Source organism: Amblyraja radiata, chromosome 28 (genome assembly GCF_010909765.2).
Source record: "Amblyraja radiata isolate CabotCenter1 chromosome 28, sAmbRad1.1.pri, whole genome shotgun sequence".
Classification (NCBI taxonomy): Eukaryota; Metazoa; Chordata; class Chondrichthyes; order Rajiformes; family Rajidae; genus Amblyraja; species Amblyraja radiata.
In genome coordinates, this window is record NC_045983.1 from 25529456 (window position 1) to 25544048 (window position 14593).

Genomic DNA, 14593 nt, shown 5'->3' on the forward strand with positions numbered 1-14593 from the left:
GTTAATCCTGTGAAGATTAACAATCGCACATGCTATCATGATCTACAGCTACTCACAATACACACCTTTACTTGCGGAGGATGAATAAAAACATAGAAGTACAAAAAGGAAAAATCCAAACATTGAAAGTACAAGAAGCAGATGCTGGTTTACTTTGTACCTCTTGACTTAAAGCTATGCCCTCTCTAGGATTTGATGTTTCAATCAAAGGAAAAAGATACTGACTGTCTTGTCTACCCTATCTCCGCCTCTCAGAATATTATATACTTCTAGCAGGTCTCATCTCAACCACCGAGAAAACAATCCATGTCTATCCAACCTCCCCCTGTAGCAGAAACTCTCCAGGCAGCATTCTGGTAAACCTCCTCTGCACCCTCTCCAAAGCCTCTAATGGGACAACCAGAACTGCGCACAATATTCCAAATGCAGCCTAAGCAATAGAGCTTTGGCCTTGACAAATTGGGTTTGAGCCTTGATCTTTGTTGTCTTCCATCTATGTTCATCAGATCAACTGTTAGACTGAATAAGGCATCTTAAAAAAAATGACAAAATAAGAACCCTTTTCATAAAACAGTATTTTCAAACTACTTTAGTTGTTCTTTTGCTGAATATCAGTTCATATAATTTCTTGGCTCACTGATCGAAATGGTTTTCCAGATTTAACGTTATCAAAATCGGTCATGTCATTTAATCTGCTTTAACTCTGGGACACTGCCATGTCCTCATTAATATAACGTCACTGGGACAGGGTACAAGTTAAGATACGGAAAGCAGAATGTTGGAATGAAGTAAATGGGAAGCAATGGTCATCAAGGGAGTAGGGAGCAGAATCTTTTTATTTCATTTAACTCAGCGCTTTAAATGTGTGATTCTTGTTTTTTTTAGTTTATAAAGAAAATATATTGCTAATTTTATTTTAAATATTATTTTCATTTTTAATACATTTAGTAGGAGTTTATGAATGTGTGAAAGACCGAGCTGGTTGGCAGTCTCATAACTTCCAAGGCCTTTCTGGGAGTGCGGTGCAGGCAGTTACTTATGCTGGGAGAGAGCTTGCACTGAGCTGGGGTTCAGTGAGTTGGGGTTCAGCCTCTCGGCGGAAAACTGTGTCCAAACCAAAGATACTAGAGGAGCTCCTCTAGTATCTTTGGTCCAAACCACAGTGGAAGGAACATCACGATTAAATACACAAAATGCTGGGGGAACTCAGCGGGCCAGGCAGTATCTCTGGAGGATATGGATAGGTGACGCATCCATGGATCGGTGAAGTCACGTCACCTACCCCACGTTCTCCAGAGATGCTGCCGGACCCACTGAGTTACCCCAGCACTTTGTGTCCTTTTATGTAAAGCGGTATCTGCAGTTTCTTATTTCTACAGCATGATCCAAGGAATGTGGGGCAGTGATCTGTCACTATATACTGCATAAAATACAACATTCTGACGACCTGGTTAACAAAAATCAGGTTTGAAAATATTGTCAGTGCATTGTATTTTTCAACTCTGTAGACTAGAGTTTCGCGTTTTTTCCCAGTTTTTAAGAAGACTGCATTACCGAAATTGTTTGAAACTGATTGATATTGAATGGTGGGGGCCCCACTACATGATGAAATGTGAGGCGATGACGTTGCCCTTTTAATTAACCACTTGAGGCCGGGCGCTAACCTCTGGGGGAAGTCTTCCATTAATTGCAGACTGCAGCGCTTTGCACAGGTCGCTCTGCTGGAGCAGCGATCCTCGGTCCACCGGAGGAGGCAATCGCAGCAAATTTGGAACCTGCAATTGGAGGTGAATGTCAGGCGGGCGGCGTGACGCAGCGCATCCCGGGGGTAAGTGTCGTTGAAGGGGCCCGACACGTAGCGCTCCGTGCCGGCAGAATGAAATCAGGATGGAAACTGATGCAATGTATTCCCCTCCCCGGATACTGGCTCCGGGAGCACCACCACCGCGGCTGCCCGCAGTCCTAGGTCTAATGCACGTCTGACTGCCCCGTGTCCTTGTTTGCACCGAGTGGCTGGCTGTCTCTAAAACCCCTTGCGTTTCTCCAGCACTTTTGTCTACCTTCGATTTTCCAGCACCTGCAGTTCCTTCCTAAACATTGTAGCGAGTTCCCCAACTCCCTACCCCAGGGGAACGGAGGTGTTCAAATCTCACCCTTCCGACCCAATGATCTTTGATTCCGACTGCTCCATTGAACCGGCTCCCACCTAGGCAGTGATCTCATTTTAAAATCACTTTGAGACTCAAGAATCAAGATCGTGTTTAATGATCACATATCCCGAAAATGGAACAATGAAATTCTTTACTTGTAGCACGCAACAGGTTTGTAAACATATTGAATATTGATAATGTATAAAAAAACAAAAACATATTAATAAACACAATACTACAGAGACCGTCACGTAAAAGAAGGGGCCCTTTGTCTGTGCCGAACATGATGCCAAGACCATAACTTATCTAGCAATTTTCAGGGACCCAACCCGGACTATAGGTTCCACAGTCGATCTGCCATTTTTTCACAATTCCTTCTCTCCAGCGATGCTGCATCACCCGCTGAGTTACTCCAGCATTTTGTGTCTACCTTCGATTTAAACCAGCATCTGCAGTTCTTTCTTCCCCATAAATTATCTACCTGCACCGTGCACATAACCCATATTCCTCCATTCCTTGCATATCCACATGCCTATCCAAATGTTTTTTAAATGCCATTAACGTATCTGCTTCAACCACCAACCCCGGCAACACGTTCCAGGCACTGATCACCTTCTCCATAAAAAAACTTGCCCTGCACATCTCTTTTAAACTTTGTCCCTCTCACCTTAAAGCTATGCTCTCTAGCGTTTGTTTTTCCTAACTGTCTACCTTATCTATGCCTTTCATAATTTGATATACTTCAATCAGGTTTCCCCACAATCTTCATCATTCCAGGGAAAACAATCCAAGTCTGTTCAGCCTCTCCCTGAAGCTAATACCCACCTAATCCAGGCATAATTCTTGTAAACCTCCTCTGTCCCCTTTCCAAAATGTCCACATTCTTCCTGTAATGGGGTGACTGAACTGGACACAATACTCCAAATACTAGTGGAAAAAAAACTCCAAAGTCCTTAGTGCAACCAAGGTCAATCCATAGACGTTCATAATTCATTGTTTTAATGGTACTTTATTTATCACATGTGCAGTGAAATTTATTTTTGTATACAGTTCAGTACAATGTACAGAGTCGCCAGTTTTTGGCATCATTTTCAAGTCTTGTAAGTGCAGGGTTCTTGACCTGACCATGAAGGCCTGTTTGAGGTTTGTGTTGTGTAGTGTTCAACAGCCCAATGGTTGTTGGAAAGAAGCTATTTTTGAACCTGGCGATCATGGTTTTCAGATTCCTATTTCTGCCTCCTCTCCAGCCCTACAAAAGGAGACTTGTTACAATCTGGCACTTTGATCTTCGCTGAATGTGGTCTTTTTGTGGCTACTTCCTCAATTACCAAGGCCCAAAGCTCTTGAATAATTCTTCAACTCTCTGCCTTCTTTAAGAAACTCTGCAAAATTCTCCTTTGCTTATAGACATCCGTTTTGTTTGATGTTTCTGGGTGATGGGGGGAGTGAGTGTGTTACTTTAAAGACTTAAATATTCATGGCGCTGTATGAAGTAAATTAGACAAACTATCCAAAGATTACCGAATGTTGATGAATGTTGTCAGCTTCACAGAGTGTGTTGAATCTTGGTGACTGCTGGTGGCATTCCTTCTTGGATAAAGCGCCGATGCCACCCTGGATGTGACAGCTTTGATCACATCCATAGCCACATTCTGCCTCATGTCATGGGCAGCAAACTACCAAGTCTAGGAGACACTGGTTGACTAGAGATATTGAAGCTCTGGTCACGAAAAAGAAGAAGACATACGTCAGGTTTAAGCAGCTGTGATCAAACAAATCCTTTGACGAATATAAGATGTGTCAGAGCAGTGGCGGACTGGCCAGGGTGTCAGCTTGCCCGATGGCAAGTGGGCCCCTGATGAAGTGGGCCCCCTTTGTCTCATGGCAACCAATATTTTTAGACCCAGTCCGCCACTGTGTCAGAGTACACTGAAGTTGGAAATCGGGGAGGGGAGGGGGGGGGGGGCAAAGCGAAGATAGGAGATGGATTGAATTTAATTTAATACTTAATTGTCATATGGGCACCTCCCCCCCCCCCCCCCCCCCCATTCCACGCTGGGTCCTCCCTCACAGTGCCCCCCCATCCCCCCAGGCAGGTCCCCATTGTCTATTATTCTACCACCTCGCCTCCCTCCCGGTCAGATTCAGATTCCCTCCCAGGGTTCTCTGGACCCCATCCAGAGAACCCTGGTCGATGGAGCCCGCGGCCAGTCACTGAGTCGATGGCTGTGGCTGGGGTCAGCTCCACGGAGGCGGCACTAGTGGAGAGGTCGATGCAGTGATCGCCGACCGACGGAGGAGGAGAGACACGTGCAGGACGCCACTGCCATGGGAACAATAAAGGACCCGGCGTGGGGGACTATGTATAAACACTGCTGTAATTTCTACATGGTGAAACCAAAATGTATAAAAATGGCCTTTATTAAAATCTGCCAATGTGCACTTTAACCACATGTGATATTTTCTATTACAAATCTCAAATGATGGAGTACAGAGGCAAATAAATAAATGATGGATCTTTGTCCCAAACATTATGGAGGGCACTGTAATAAAAAACTTTCAGTATTTAATAGACTGAATTTGGATGTGATTCAATGGAGAATGGAATGGAAAGTGAGGCAGCTTATCCTTATTCAAACAAAGGTTACGGGGAGAAAGCAAGAGAGTGGGGTTGAGAGGGAAAAATAGATCATCCATGATCGAATGGTGGAGCAGACACGATGGGCCGAATGGCTTAATGCTGCCCCTATGTCTTTAGGTCTTATGGACATGGGCTTCTTTGTTGAAGGTTCAGTAGTAAGTATATGTGCGGGTATGGGACAATTATCTTCCAATTCACTTTGCCTTTCCCATTGTATGCTCTGCAATAATTTTATTTTGTTTCCAGAGGTACACTAGCACCAAAATGGCTACAGCCGTTGAAATAAAAGCTATCATGCGGATTGCTGATGCAGTTTGCTTTGATGTAGACAGCACAGTAATAAAAGAAGAAGGAATTGACGAGTTGGCAAAGTTTTGTGGAGTCGGGGATGCTGTGGCAGAAATGTAAGTATTCGTGGCCTGTTGTCTCAATAATGAGATATTGTTTTAAGACTCCTTCACCACTTTTTTTATATTTAACCCGAGAATTGAACCCGAGCTCTCTACATGAGTGGACAGGTGACCTCTCCGTGTGCATTATTACTATTCAGAAGGGGTAGACAGTCAGAACCTTTTTCCCAGGGTGGAAATGTCCAACACTAGAGGGCACAGCTATAAGGTGAGAGGGGAAAGGTTTAATGGAGATGTGTGGGGCAAGTTTTTTAGACTGAGAACACATTGCCTGGGGTGGTGGTGGAGGCAGATATGATAGTGGCATTAAAGGTTTTTTTAGATAGGCACATGGAAGTGCAGGGAATAGAACTATATGGGTCATATGCAGGCAGAGGTGTTTAGTTTAACTTGTATTCATGTTTGGCACGGGCATTATGGGCCAAAGGGCCTGATCCTATGTTGTACTGTTCTATGTTCTTATTCTATATTTTGAAAGGAATTAACATTTGAGATGCTCTATAGGAATGGACCATATCATTAAATACTAACCTCTATGATGGTGAAGAGAAATGTGGAATTATATAACATACAAATCCATTGAGACCGCTTGCCTTTAAATAACCTTTTGTTAGTCTTATTTCTTTGTTGCTACCCTGATGGCCTGCAAATTCTTTTTCATTTTCAGATATATACTTTTCACTAAGTTGCTATTCAGTGAGCTTCCATCGTGCTTTTTTCCCAGTAAATTGTGCATCATTATAATTTGCTGTGCCTTGAAAGTTACTCTTAATTTCACATTTCTGTTCCCGCGGCCTGTTATTTTATGTACTAACATGTTAATGATTAAAAGACGCCTTGTGCAATTTGATCCGGCAGCAATGGAATGAACAATGATATCTCAGTACCTTTGTTCTTCTAAGAAGTAAAGGTTGCAGGTTTGAGGGAAAGCTTGGCAGTATATCATTTAGATGGTGCACACTGTCGCTAGTGGTGTGGGAAGGAGGGAGGGAGTTATTTAAGAGCACAAATGGTTTCACACAAAGGGTGGTGGAGGTATGGAACGAGCTGCCCAATGTTTGAGAAACAGTTAGACAGGGACATGGATAGGACAGGTTTGGAGGGATATGGACCAAGCGCACGCAGGTGGAACTAGTGTAGCTGGGACATGTTGGCCGGTGTGGGCAAGTTGGGCCGAAGGGCCTGTTTCCACTCTGACTATGAGAGAGACACAAGTAACTGGAAACTTGGGTAGAACACAAAGTGCTGGAGAAACTATGCGGGTCAGGTAACATCTCTGGAGGACATGGATAGATGATGTTTCAGATCAGTATTCTTCATCAGAGAGAGTATTTTGGAGAGTAAAGTTGGAATTATATGCAGATTAAATTACCTGACTTGGAACGCATCAGGTTTGAGTGTCGTTGGAGCTATACTCAGCTCAGTAAGTGGAGAGTATTCTTTGCAGGTGGTGGAATAGCTTTGTGAAACAAATTTAAACACAGAATACGCAGCTGACCTGTGATTATAGTTCCAGTATTTGTTTGACTGCTCCAGTTAAATTCCCAGTTAAATATTGATGGCACTCAATCCAACAATGGTCATGTCACTAAAGGTGAAGAGGGAGGTGGTTTACACCTCCACTTTCCCTTTGTGGCACTGATATTGTTTGGCATTTATCATTCTAAACCAGAACGTTGTCTAGAACTTGCTGCATGACTCTTATAGTCTGAGGTCCTATGAGTAAAGTTACATATTGTAGATATCTTCCATCTCACTTCGATATTTTACATTTTAATATTTTCATATTTTTGTCATGATTAGAGGGAGGCCATCAGGCCCATTGAGTCTGTGCTGCCTGTCACAGCCATCCCGTCAATCCTGTTCTTGCTCTTATTTCCCTCTACTTTCTCTCTCTCTCTCTCTCACATTGCCACCCTGATTCTCCTAATCCTCAACGTTAGTCACTAATTCATCTCTCATTGCATCCTTGGGATGTGGGAGGGAATCAGAACACCTGAGCCAAGCCCAGAAGATCACAGGGGAAACATACAGAGCATCGGCAGTCCGGATCAAACCCAGGTCGCTGGGGCTGCGAGGCAGCAGAACTACCTGCTGCACAAATGTCCCATCTCAGTAATGTAAGGGAGGTCAAAGAAGCAGCAAAGCTCCATAAACGATGTCCTGGAATGAGATGTTTGCCTTCCCAGCTGTCTTTCTAGCCAGTGGCTTTCTTTTTCCAAGATTTCGTTCTTCAATTTTATTGGAGATATTTGATACTATCCTCAGACAAATGCTGCTCTGAGAATTCATTCTTCTGCCGTGTCTGGATTTCCTCTCGTTTCTTGCGCATCTGGGCAAAAGTTTATATTATATTTATATATATTATATATTATATATATATATAATAATATATATAATATATTTATATTATAGTATATGGACACATTGATCTGTTTTGTAGTAAATGCCTACTATGTTCTGTGTGCTGAAACAAAGTAAGAATTTCATTGTCCTATCAGGGACACATGACAATAAACTCACTTGAACTTGAAAAGTTCTGATCAGATCTGAAGTTGTGGTCCTGATGGCAAGCAGATTTTTGGTTGGACCCCTTGATATCACAGTCACTGGCTGATCCAGGACGGTCTCCTCACAGTGTGAGTATCGGCCAGATTTGATTTGTCTTTTTCCGTGGACTAAATTTTGTACTTTGCCAAGTAGATTTTGCGACTGTTTGGACTCTGGCGCACAAAGAGATCTGAACTTCTAAATTTAGAAAAGAAGAACTGCAGATGCTGGTTAATGCACAAAAGAATCCAAAGTGCTGGAGTAACTCAACGGGCCAGGCAACACCTTTGGACAACATGGATAGGGTCGAAGAAGGGTCTCGATCTGAAATGTCACTTATCCATGTTCCCCAGAGATGCTGCCTGACCTGCTGAGTAAGTATGCACTTCGTTCCTAACTACTTCTTAGGTCAATCTTTTAGTGTTTAGATACAGACAACGTACGGGCACCTTGGCATGATGTCTGGGAGTTCCTCTGCATTCCCATGCAGATTGCATTGAACCAAAGTACTACTCTCAACTTGATGCTGATTGTAAGGTAACAGAACTTGATGCCATAAGGTTATAGATTCTATAACCTTGTGAACCAACCGATTGTGAACCATCGGAGCTGACTACTCATCATATTCTAATATAGAGATGGTTCACAATGCATACTTCTCCTCACTTCCTATTGAACATGGTACCATCCTGTGATGTAGTGGTTGTTTGCATCATTTACACTTGGTGCAAATATTAATTTTCTCTGGTTAACTGAACTATTCTTTAAATTTACCACAGGACACAGAATGCAATGGGTGGAAATATCTCATTTAAGACGGCTTTAACGGAGCGCCTAGCTTTAATCCAACCTTCACGAGATCAAGTGAATAGACTTATAATTGATCAACCCCCTTGCTTAACTGAGGGCATGATGTAAGTTATTTATTTTTAAATGTATAAAAACCGACAAACAATAATACTGTTTGCAAGGATGTCCTACAAATGCAAAATAAATAATTATTATAATAGGAAAAAAAGTGAATTTATCTAATTTATCAATCCTATTTCTCCTTTTCTAAAGCCATATGTCATGTATAGATCTTGAATAGTGGGCCTTTCCTCAATATTAATATTCATGTGTGTGTGTGTGTGTGTGTGTGTGTGTGTGAATAATGCAAAGTTTCAGGGTCTTTTAAATTAATTTCTAATTAATAATTGTCAGGAACCAGAAAGTTAAAGCTATTTAAAAAGACTTGAGATTCAGCAATCTGTCCCGACATTAGTTGTGCTTTAACCAATCTGCCTGTAGTAGGGCTGGGATTGAATTTAGTCGTTATGGATAGCAATTCACGCAATCAAGTATGAGAAGGTTGGATAATTTTGTGCTCAAAGATTGCAGAGAAATTGTCCAAAAAGGCTGGAGCAGAGGAGACGAGCATTGATTTTTGCTTAACAATATTGTGTCGAGATTGTGTTGTACATTTTGCAGATCGCATGAAACATAATGATTCCTTAAACACGTATTTTTAAAACAGGGACCTGGTTGATCGACTTCAACAGCGGAACGTGCAAGTCTTCCTGATCTCTGGTGGATTCCATTCCATTGTGGAACACGTAGCAGCAAGGATCAATATTCCCCTGAACAATGTCTATGCAAACAAGCTGAAATTTCATCTCAATGGTGAGATTTTCATTACTGATAAATAACTTTCGACCAGAAACCTTTACATGGTAGGGCTCAAACAAAGGAAATTAACTGCAAATAGTTTCCAGAATGTCTCGCCACATTTATAGGTGAAGGGTATAGGAATAGTTTTGTTTAGAGATACAGCATGGAAACAGGCCCTGTGGCCCACTGTGTTCACACTGACCTTCGATCATCTGTTCACACTGGTTCTGTGTTATCCCACTTTCGCATCCACTCCCTACACACCAAGGACAATTTACAGAGGTCAATTAACCTACAAATCCATATGATTTTTTTGAAATGTGGGAAGAAACCGGAGCACTCGGAGGATACCCACAGTTACAGGCAGAACATGCAAACTCCACAGTTTTTGAGATCAGGAATGAACCCAGGTCTCAGGTGACAGGAGACAGATACTCTAAATTGGGTGGCACAGTGGTGCAGCTGGTAGAACTGATGCCTCACAGGAGAAGGAAATATGTTGAGGATATTGAGAATTGAGTCAGTCATAGTGATACAGTGTAGAAACAGGCCCATCGGCCCAACTTGCCCACACTGGCCGACAATGTCCCAGCTACACTAGTCCCACTTGCATGCGCTTGGTCCATATCCCTCCAATCCTATCCATGTACTTGTCTAACTGTTTCCTAAACAATGGGATAGTCTCATCCCCTGGCAGCTTGTTCCATACACCCACAACCAATTGTGTGAAAAAGTTACCCCACGGATTCCTATTAAATTATTTCACCTAGAACCTATATCCTCTGGTCCTCGATTCCCCATCTCTGGGCATCTACCCGATCTATTCCTCTCAAGAGTTTGTACACCTAAATAATAACCCCCTCATCCTCCTGCTCTCCATGTAATAGAGACCCAGCCTACTCAATCCCTCCTTATAGTTCACACCCTCTAGTCCTGGCAACATCCTCGTAAATCTTTTCTGAACCCTTTCAAGCTTGACAATATCTTTCCCATAACATGGTGCCCAGAACTGAACACAATATTCTAAATGCGGTCTCACCAACGTCTTATACAACTGCAACGTGACCTCCCAACTTCTATACTCAATGCTCTGAGTGATGAAGGCCAAAGTGCCCAAAGCCTTTTTGACCACCCTATCTACCTGCGACTCGACCTTCAAGACACCTGTACTCCTAGATCCCTCTGCTCAACAACACTACCCAGAGGCTTACCTTTTATTGTGTAGGTCCTGCTCTTCGACATCCCAAAATGCAACACCTCACACTTCTCTGTATTAAATTCCATCAACCATTCCTCCGCCCATCTGGCCAAATGATCCGGATCCTGCTGCAATCTTTCACAACTTTAAGTCTTTATCCACGTATATTTTGATTTTTATAATTTGTAAATTATCTGCCTTGTAATGTAATATTTTTCTTTATCATGCCTGTCTGGTGCTTCTTTCTTTGTCTGTCTGCTTTGTTTCACTTGCAGACCAGGAGTGTTCCAGATTTAATCTGCAGCCTGTGCCCATTGGGACAGTTCACCCTTGGGCCAGGGAGAGGAGAAAGTAGCCAAAGGTTTAGAAAGGTCCAGCCCAAAAAAGTCACCCGCCATTTCCTCCACAGCTACTGCCTGACTTACTGAGTCTAGATGGTAAACCAGACAGCTTTGAGCAAAGTAGTGAGGCATCCCACAAGTGGATGAGGTGTTAAGGCTCATAATAGTCACATAGATAATGTTAGTTGGCAGTTGTATTGGCACAAGAAGCAAGACAATCTTTGTTTGAGATAGAAGTGGCAAATCTACTTTACATTTTCACCACATTGGTATTGACTGTTTGAAATGGTTTAAAACACTAAGAATTAAATTATTTAGATGAATCATTCATTTATCACACAGCAGAGTGATCTGCAGTGAAAATGAAAGTAGGTTATTAGAATTGATTATTAAAGTTACACAGGAATCTTATTCCTTGGTTTCTTATTTGCCATTTATTATCAACTTTCTTCTTTCCTCACACTGCATTACTTGAATGATAAAGAGGACAAATGTGCTGAAACTGAATGATCTGTGGTTAGAGGTATCTGTGGGAGGTAGGTAATTGACCCAAAATGCTCTCCTCGTCCTTTCTCCATTAAGTATGAATGATCAATGTTACCTCCATTTTTCACGTGCAGCTTGTTGTACATTGTTTTGCTGGAATCCTGGAAGTGGGAAATTTATGGAATGTTAAAACTTTTGTAATTTATACTTCATCATAGAGAATTTAAATGATACAATCTGGCACCTTATGCGGTTAAAGCATGGAAACTGACCCTTCAGACCACTGAGTCCACGCTGACCGTCCATCACCTGTGCACTAGCTCTATGTTTTTCCACTTTCACATCATAAGGTCATGTGATAGGAGCAGAATTAGGCCATTCGGCCCATCAAGTCTACTCTGCCATTCAATGATGGCTGATTTATATCTCCCTCCTAACTACATTCTCCCCATAACGCCTGACACCCGTACTAGTCATGAATCTATCTAACTCAACCTTAAAAAATATCCACTGATAGCCGCCACAGCCTTCTGTGGCAAAGAATCCCACAGATTCACCACCCACTGACTAAAGAAATACCTCTTAATCTCCTTTCTAAAAGAACGTCCTTTAATTCTGAGGCTATGACCTCTAGTCCGAGACTCTCCCACTAGTGGAAACATCCTCTCCACATCCACTCAATCCAGGCCTTTCACTATTCGATATGTTTCAATTAGGTCCTCCCTCATTCTTCTAAACTCCAGCGAGTACAGGCCCAGTGTTGTCAAATGCTCATATGTTAACCCAGTCATTCCTGGGAACCTACACACTTGGGGCAATTTACAGAAGCTAACGAACCTACAAACGTGCATGTCTTTGGAATGTGGGAGAAAACTGAAGCACCAGGACTTGATGACATTGGATTTGGATTTCAGCATTTACTATCTTTTGCATCTGGGTGAGCTGCCCTGGGCCTAGCACCGTGATTCAATCACAAAGAAAGCTCACCAATGCCTCTTATTTCCTCAAACAATTTGAGGAGATTCAGCATGTTGATGAATACTCATCATCAAACCTCTACAGGTGTGTGGAGGTGAGCATGCTGACTGGTTGTATCATGGCCTGGTTCAGTAGTGGTGGACATTGCCCGTACTGTGATATCATGATATTGACATCCACACTGAATAGGAAGAGCTGCTTCAAAAAGGCAGCTAATATCATCAGACTCCCACCCCATGACCTCTCTTCTTACTGCTACCATTGGGACGAAGCCTGGGAACCACTAACGCCAGATTCTTCCCATCAACCATCAGCTTCTTGGACCACCCTCCACAACCCTACCTCAGCACTGAACCACAATGGACTTTGCTTTACTGTAGTTGCTCTACTACTACTTCATTTTATTTGCACTATCATGGTCTGGTTTACTTAGAATAACTGAAACATTTGTTGTATATTTTTTGTTGTTATGGTATCTAATGAGGTTGTAAAGCTGCAGCAAGGAAACATAGAAAAATAGGTGCAGGAGTAAGCCATTTGGCCCTTCGAGCCAGCACCGCCATTCAATATGATCATGGCTGATCATCAATGCAGACTTCCATTGTTTTGGTTCACATCCAGTGTAAATGACAAACAAACACACTTGAAACTCTTGGTTGCCCCCAAGTGAACCATATGCTGACTTTACCCTGGGCATGAAGAGCTGGTAGAGTTGCAAAATGAAATGAAAGAATCCAATTTCCTGGGTTAATCGGAAAGCTTGTGCCTGGGGGGATTTAGTAGATGTTGTGGAGATGTTCAGTGTTGCTATGGGTGGTGTGATTGGGAACTGGGGGTTGTCATATGAATGGAACATGGTTTGCGAACTTTGTGTCCTCATTTTTCCCCCCGCTCTCCTCCAGATTATATTATAGAGGAAAACACTCTGTTGCAGGCAAATTATTATGGGGATCTAACAGTTGTGTTGTTTTCCAGGTGATTACGCTGGTTTTGATGAAACACAACCAACAGCAGAATCTGGTGGGAAAGGCCGGGTCATAGGTCTTCTGAAAAAAGAAAGAGGATTTAAGAAGGTCGTTATGATTGGGGATGGAGCCACAGACTTGGAGGCATGCCCGCCTGCAGTACGTATAGACACCAAAAGTTTGTAATTTCAAAAGATTAACAAGTATAAATTCACATTTTTTATTATATACTAGATCAAGTGGGAACCGTTGGGTCCCTGTCACACGAGAGGCCTGCTCCCCCAACACAACCCGTTCCCCCTACGCAATATTCCACCACTCACCCATAGCCCCCACGGGAGGCTATGGCAATATTCTACCACTCACCCGTTTCCCCCAACGCAATATTCCACCACTCACCCATAGCCCCCAACTGCGCTGGGGCAGCACATTTTCCCTTAACCCCAGCACTCCCTCCCCCTCCTTTTCACCCTCCCTATTTTTAAACTTTAAAAAATTGACTTTTCACTTTAAAAAATCCAATTGCACTTGCTGCCAGGACTCGGTGCCCTGGGATTTGCAACATTGTAACGGGAAGGGCCAGCAAGTGCAATTGGATTTTTTACAGTAAAAAGTTAAGTCGGCAGTTTATGTAAATGAGATCTCTTTGTCACGTCACAGCTGCTAGCTGCCACTGCAACTTGAACTGATTTTTCTCAAATTGGATTTTGTAAAGTTCAAAATGTGAATAACTTGTAAAATATACCTGAACGAAACTTGATGCACCACACCACAGGACAATGGAAAATTGTAGCGCTATCTTGTACCGTTTTTACGTAATTCAGGGCATGACTCACTCACACACAGACAAGCACGCAAACAGGCAGACTCGCAAACGAACAAGATGAGAGTTTTAATAATATAGATATATATATATAGATATCATCTCATACTAAAATCGCTTCAATCAGCATTATGTCTTTAATTTAGATTCCTTTAAATGTGCACAAAAAAACTTTTGGTTTCCTGTCCTAGGATGCATTTATCGGATTTGGTGGGAATATTATCCGACAACAAATAAAGGAGAAAGCCAAATGGTTCGTCACAAGCTGTCAAGAAATTACTGCAGAACTGGAACAGTAACTATAATTTAAATAAAAGACAACGTACTTTATTAAAATATATATATAAGGAAAACATCTTGAGTGCATTATAATAAATTAAATCTAATAAATTGTTCCTTTC

The 14593-nt window shown here is 42.3% G+C and overlaps 1 protein-coding gene across 2 annotated transcripts; it reads left to right on the plus strand.

Annotated features, from left to right (window-relative positions):
* The first annotated feature begins 1682 nt into the window (after positions 1-1682).
* psph (phosphoserine phosphatase) lies at positions 1683-14593 on the plus strand. Of its 2 annotated transcripts, none has more exons than XM_033046134.1 (6): positions 1683-1828; positions 5038-5195; positions 8531-8665; positions 9268-9413; positions 13380-13528; positions 14384-14593. In XM_033046134.1, exons 2-6 carry the CDS (start codon positions 5056-5058, stop codon positions 14489-14491), a joined length of 678 nt encoding a protein of 225 aa, XP_032902025.1. In that variant the 5' UTR covers positions 1683-1828; positions 5038-5055; the 3' UTR covers positions 14492-14593. The 2 variants fall into 2 exon arrangements, with proteins under 2 accessions (XP_032902025.1, XP_032902024.1); XM_033046133.1 differs by lacking the exon at positions 1683-1828 and adding an exon at positions 1879-2321.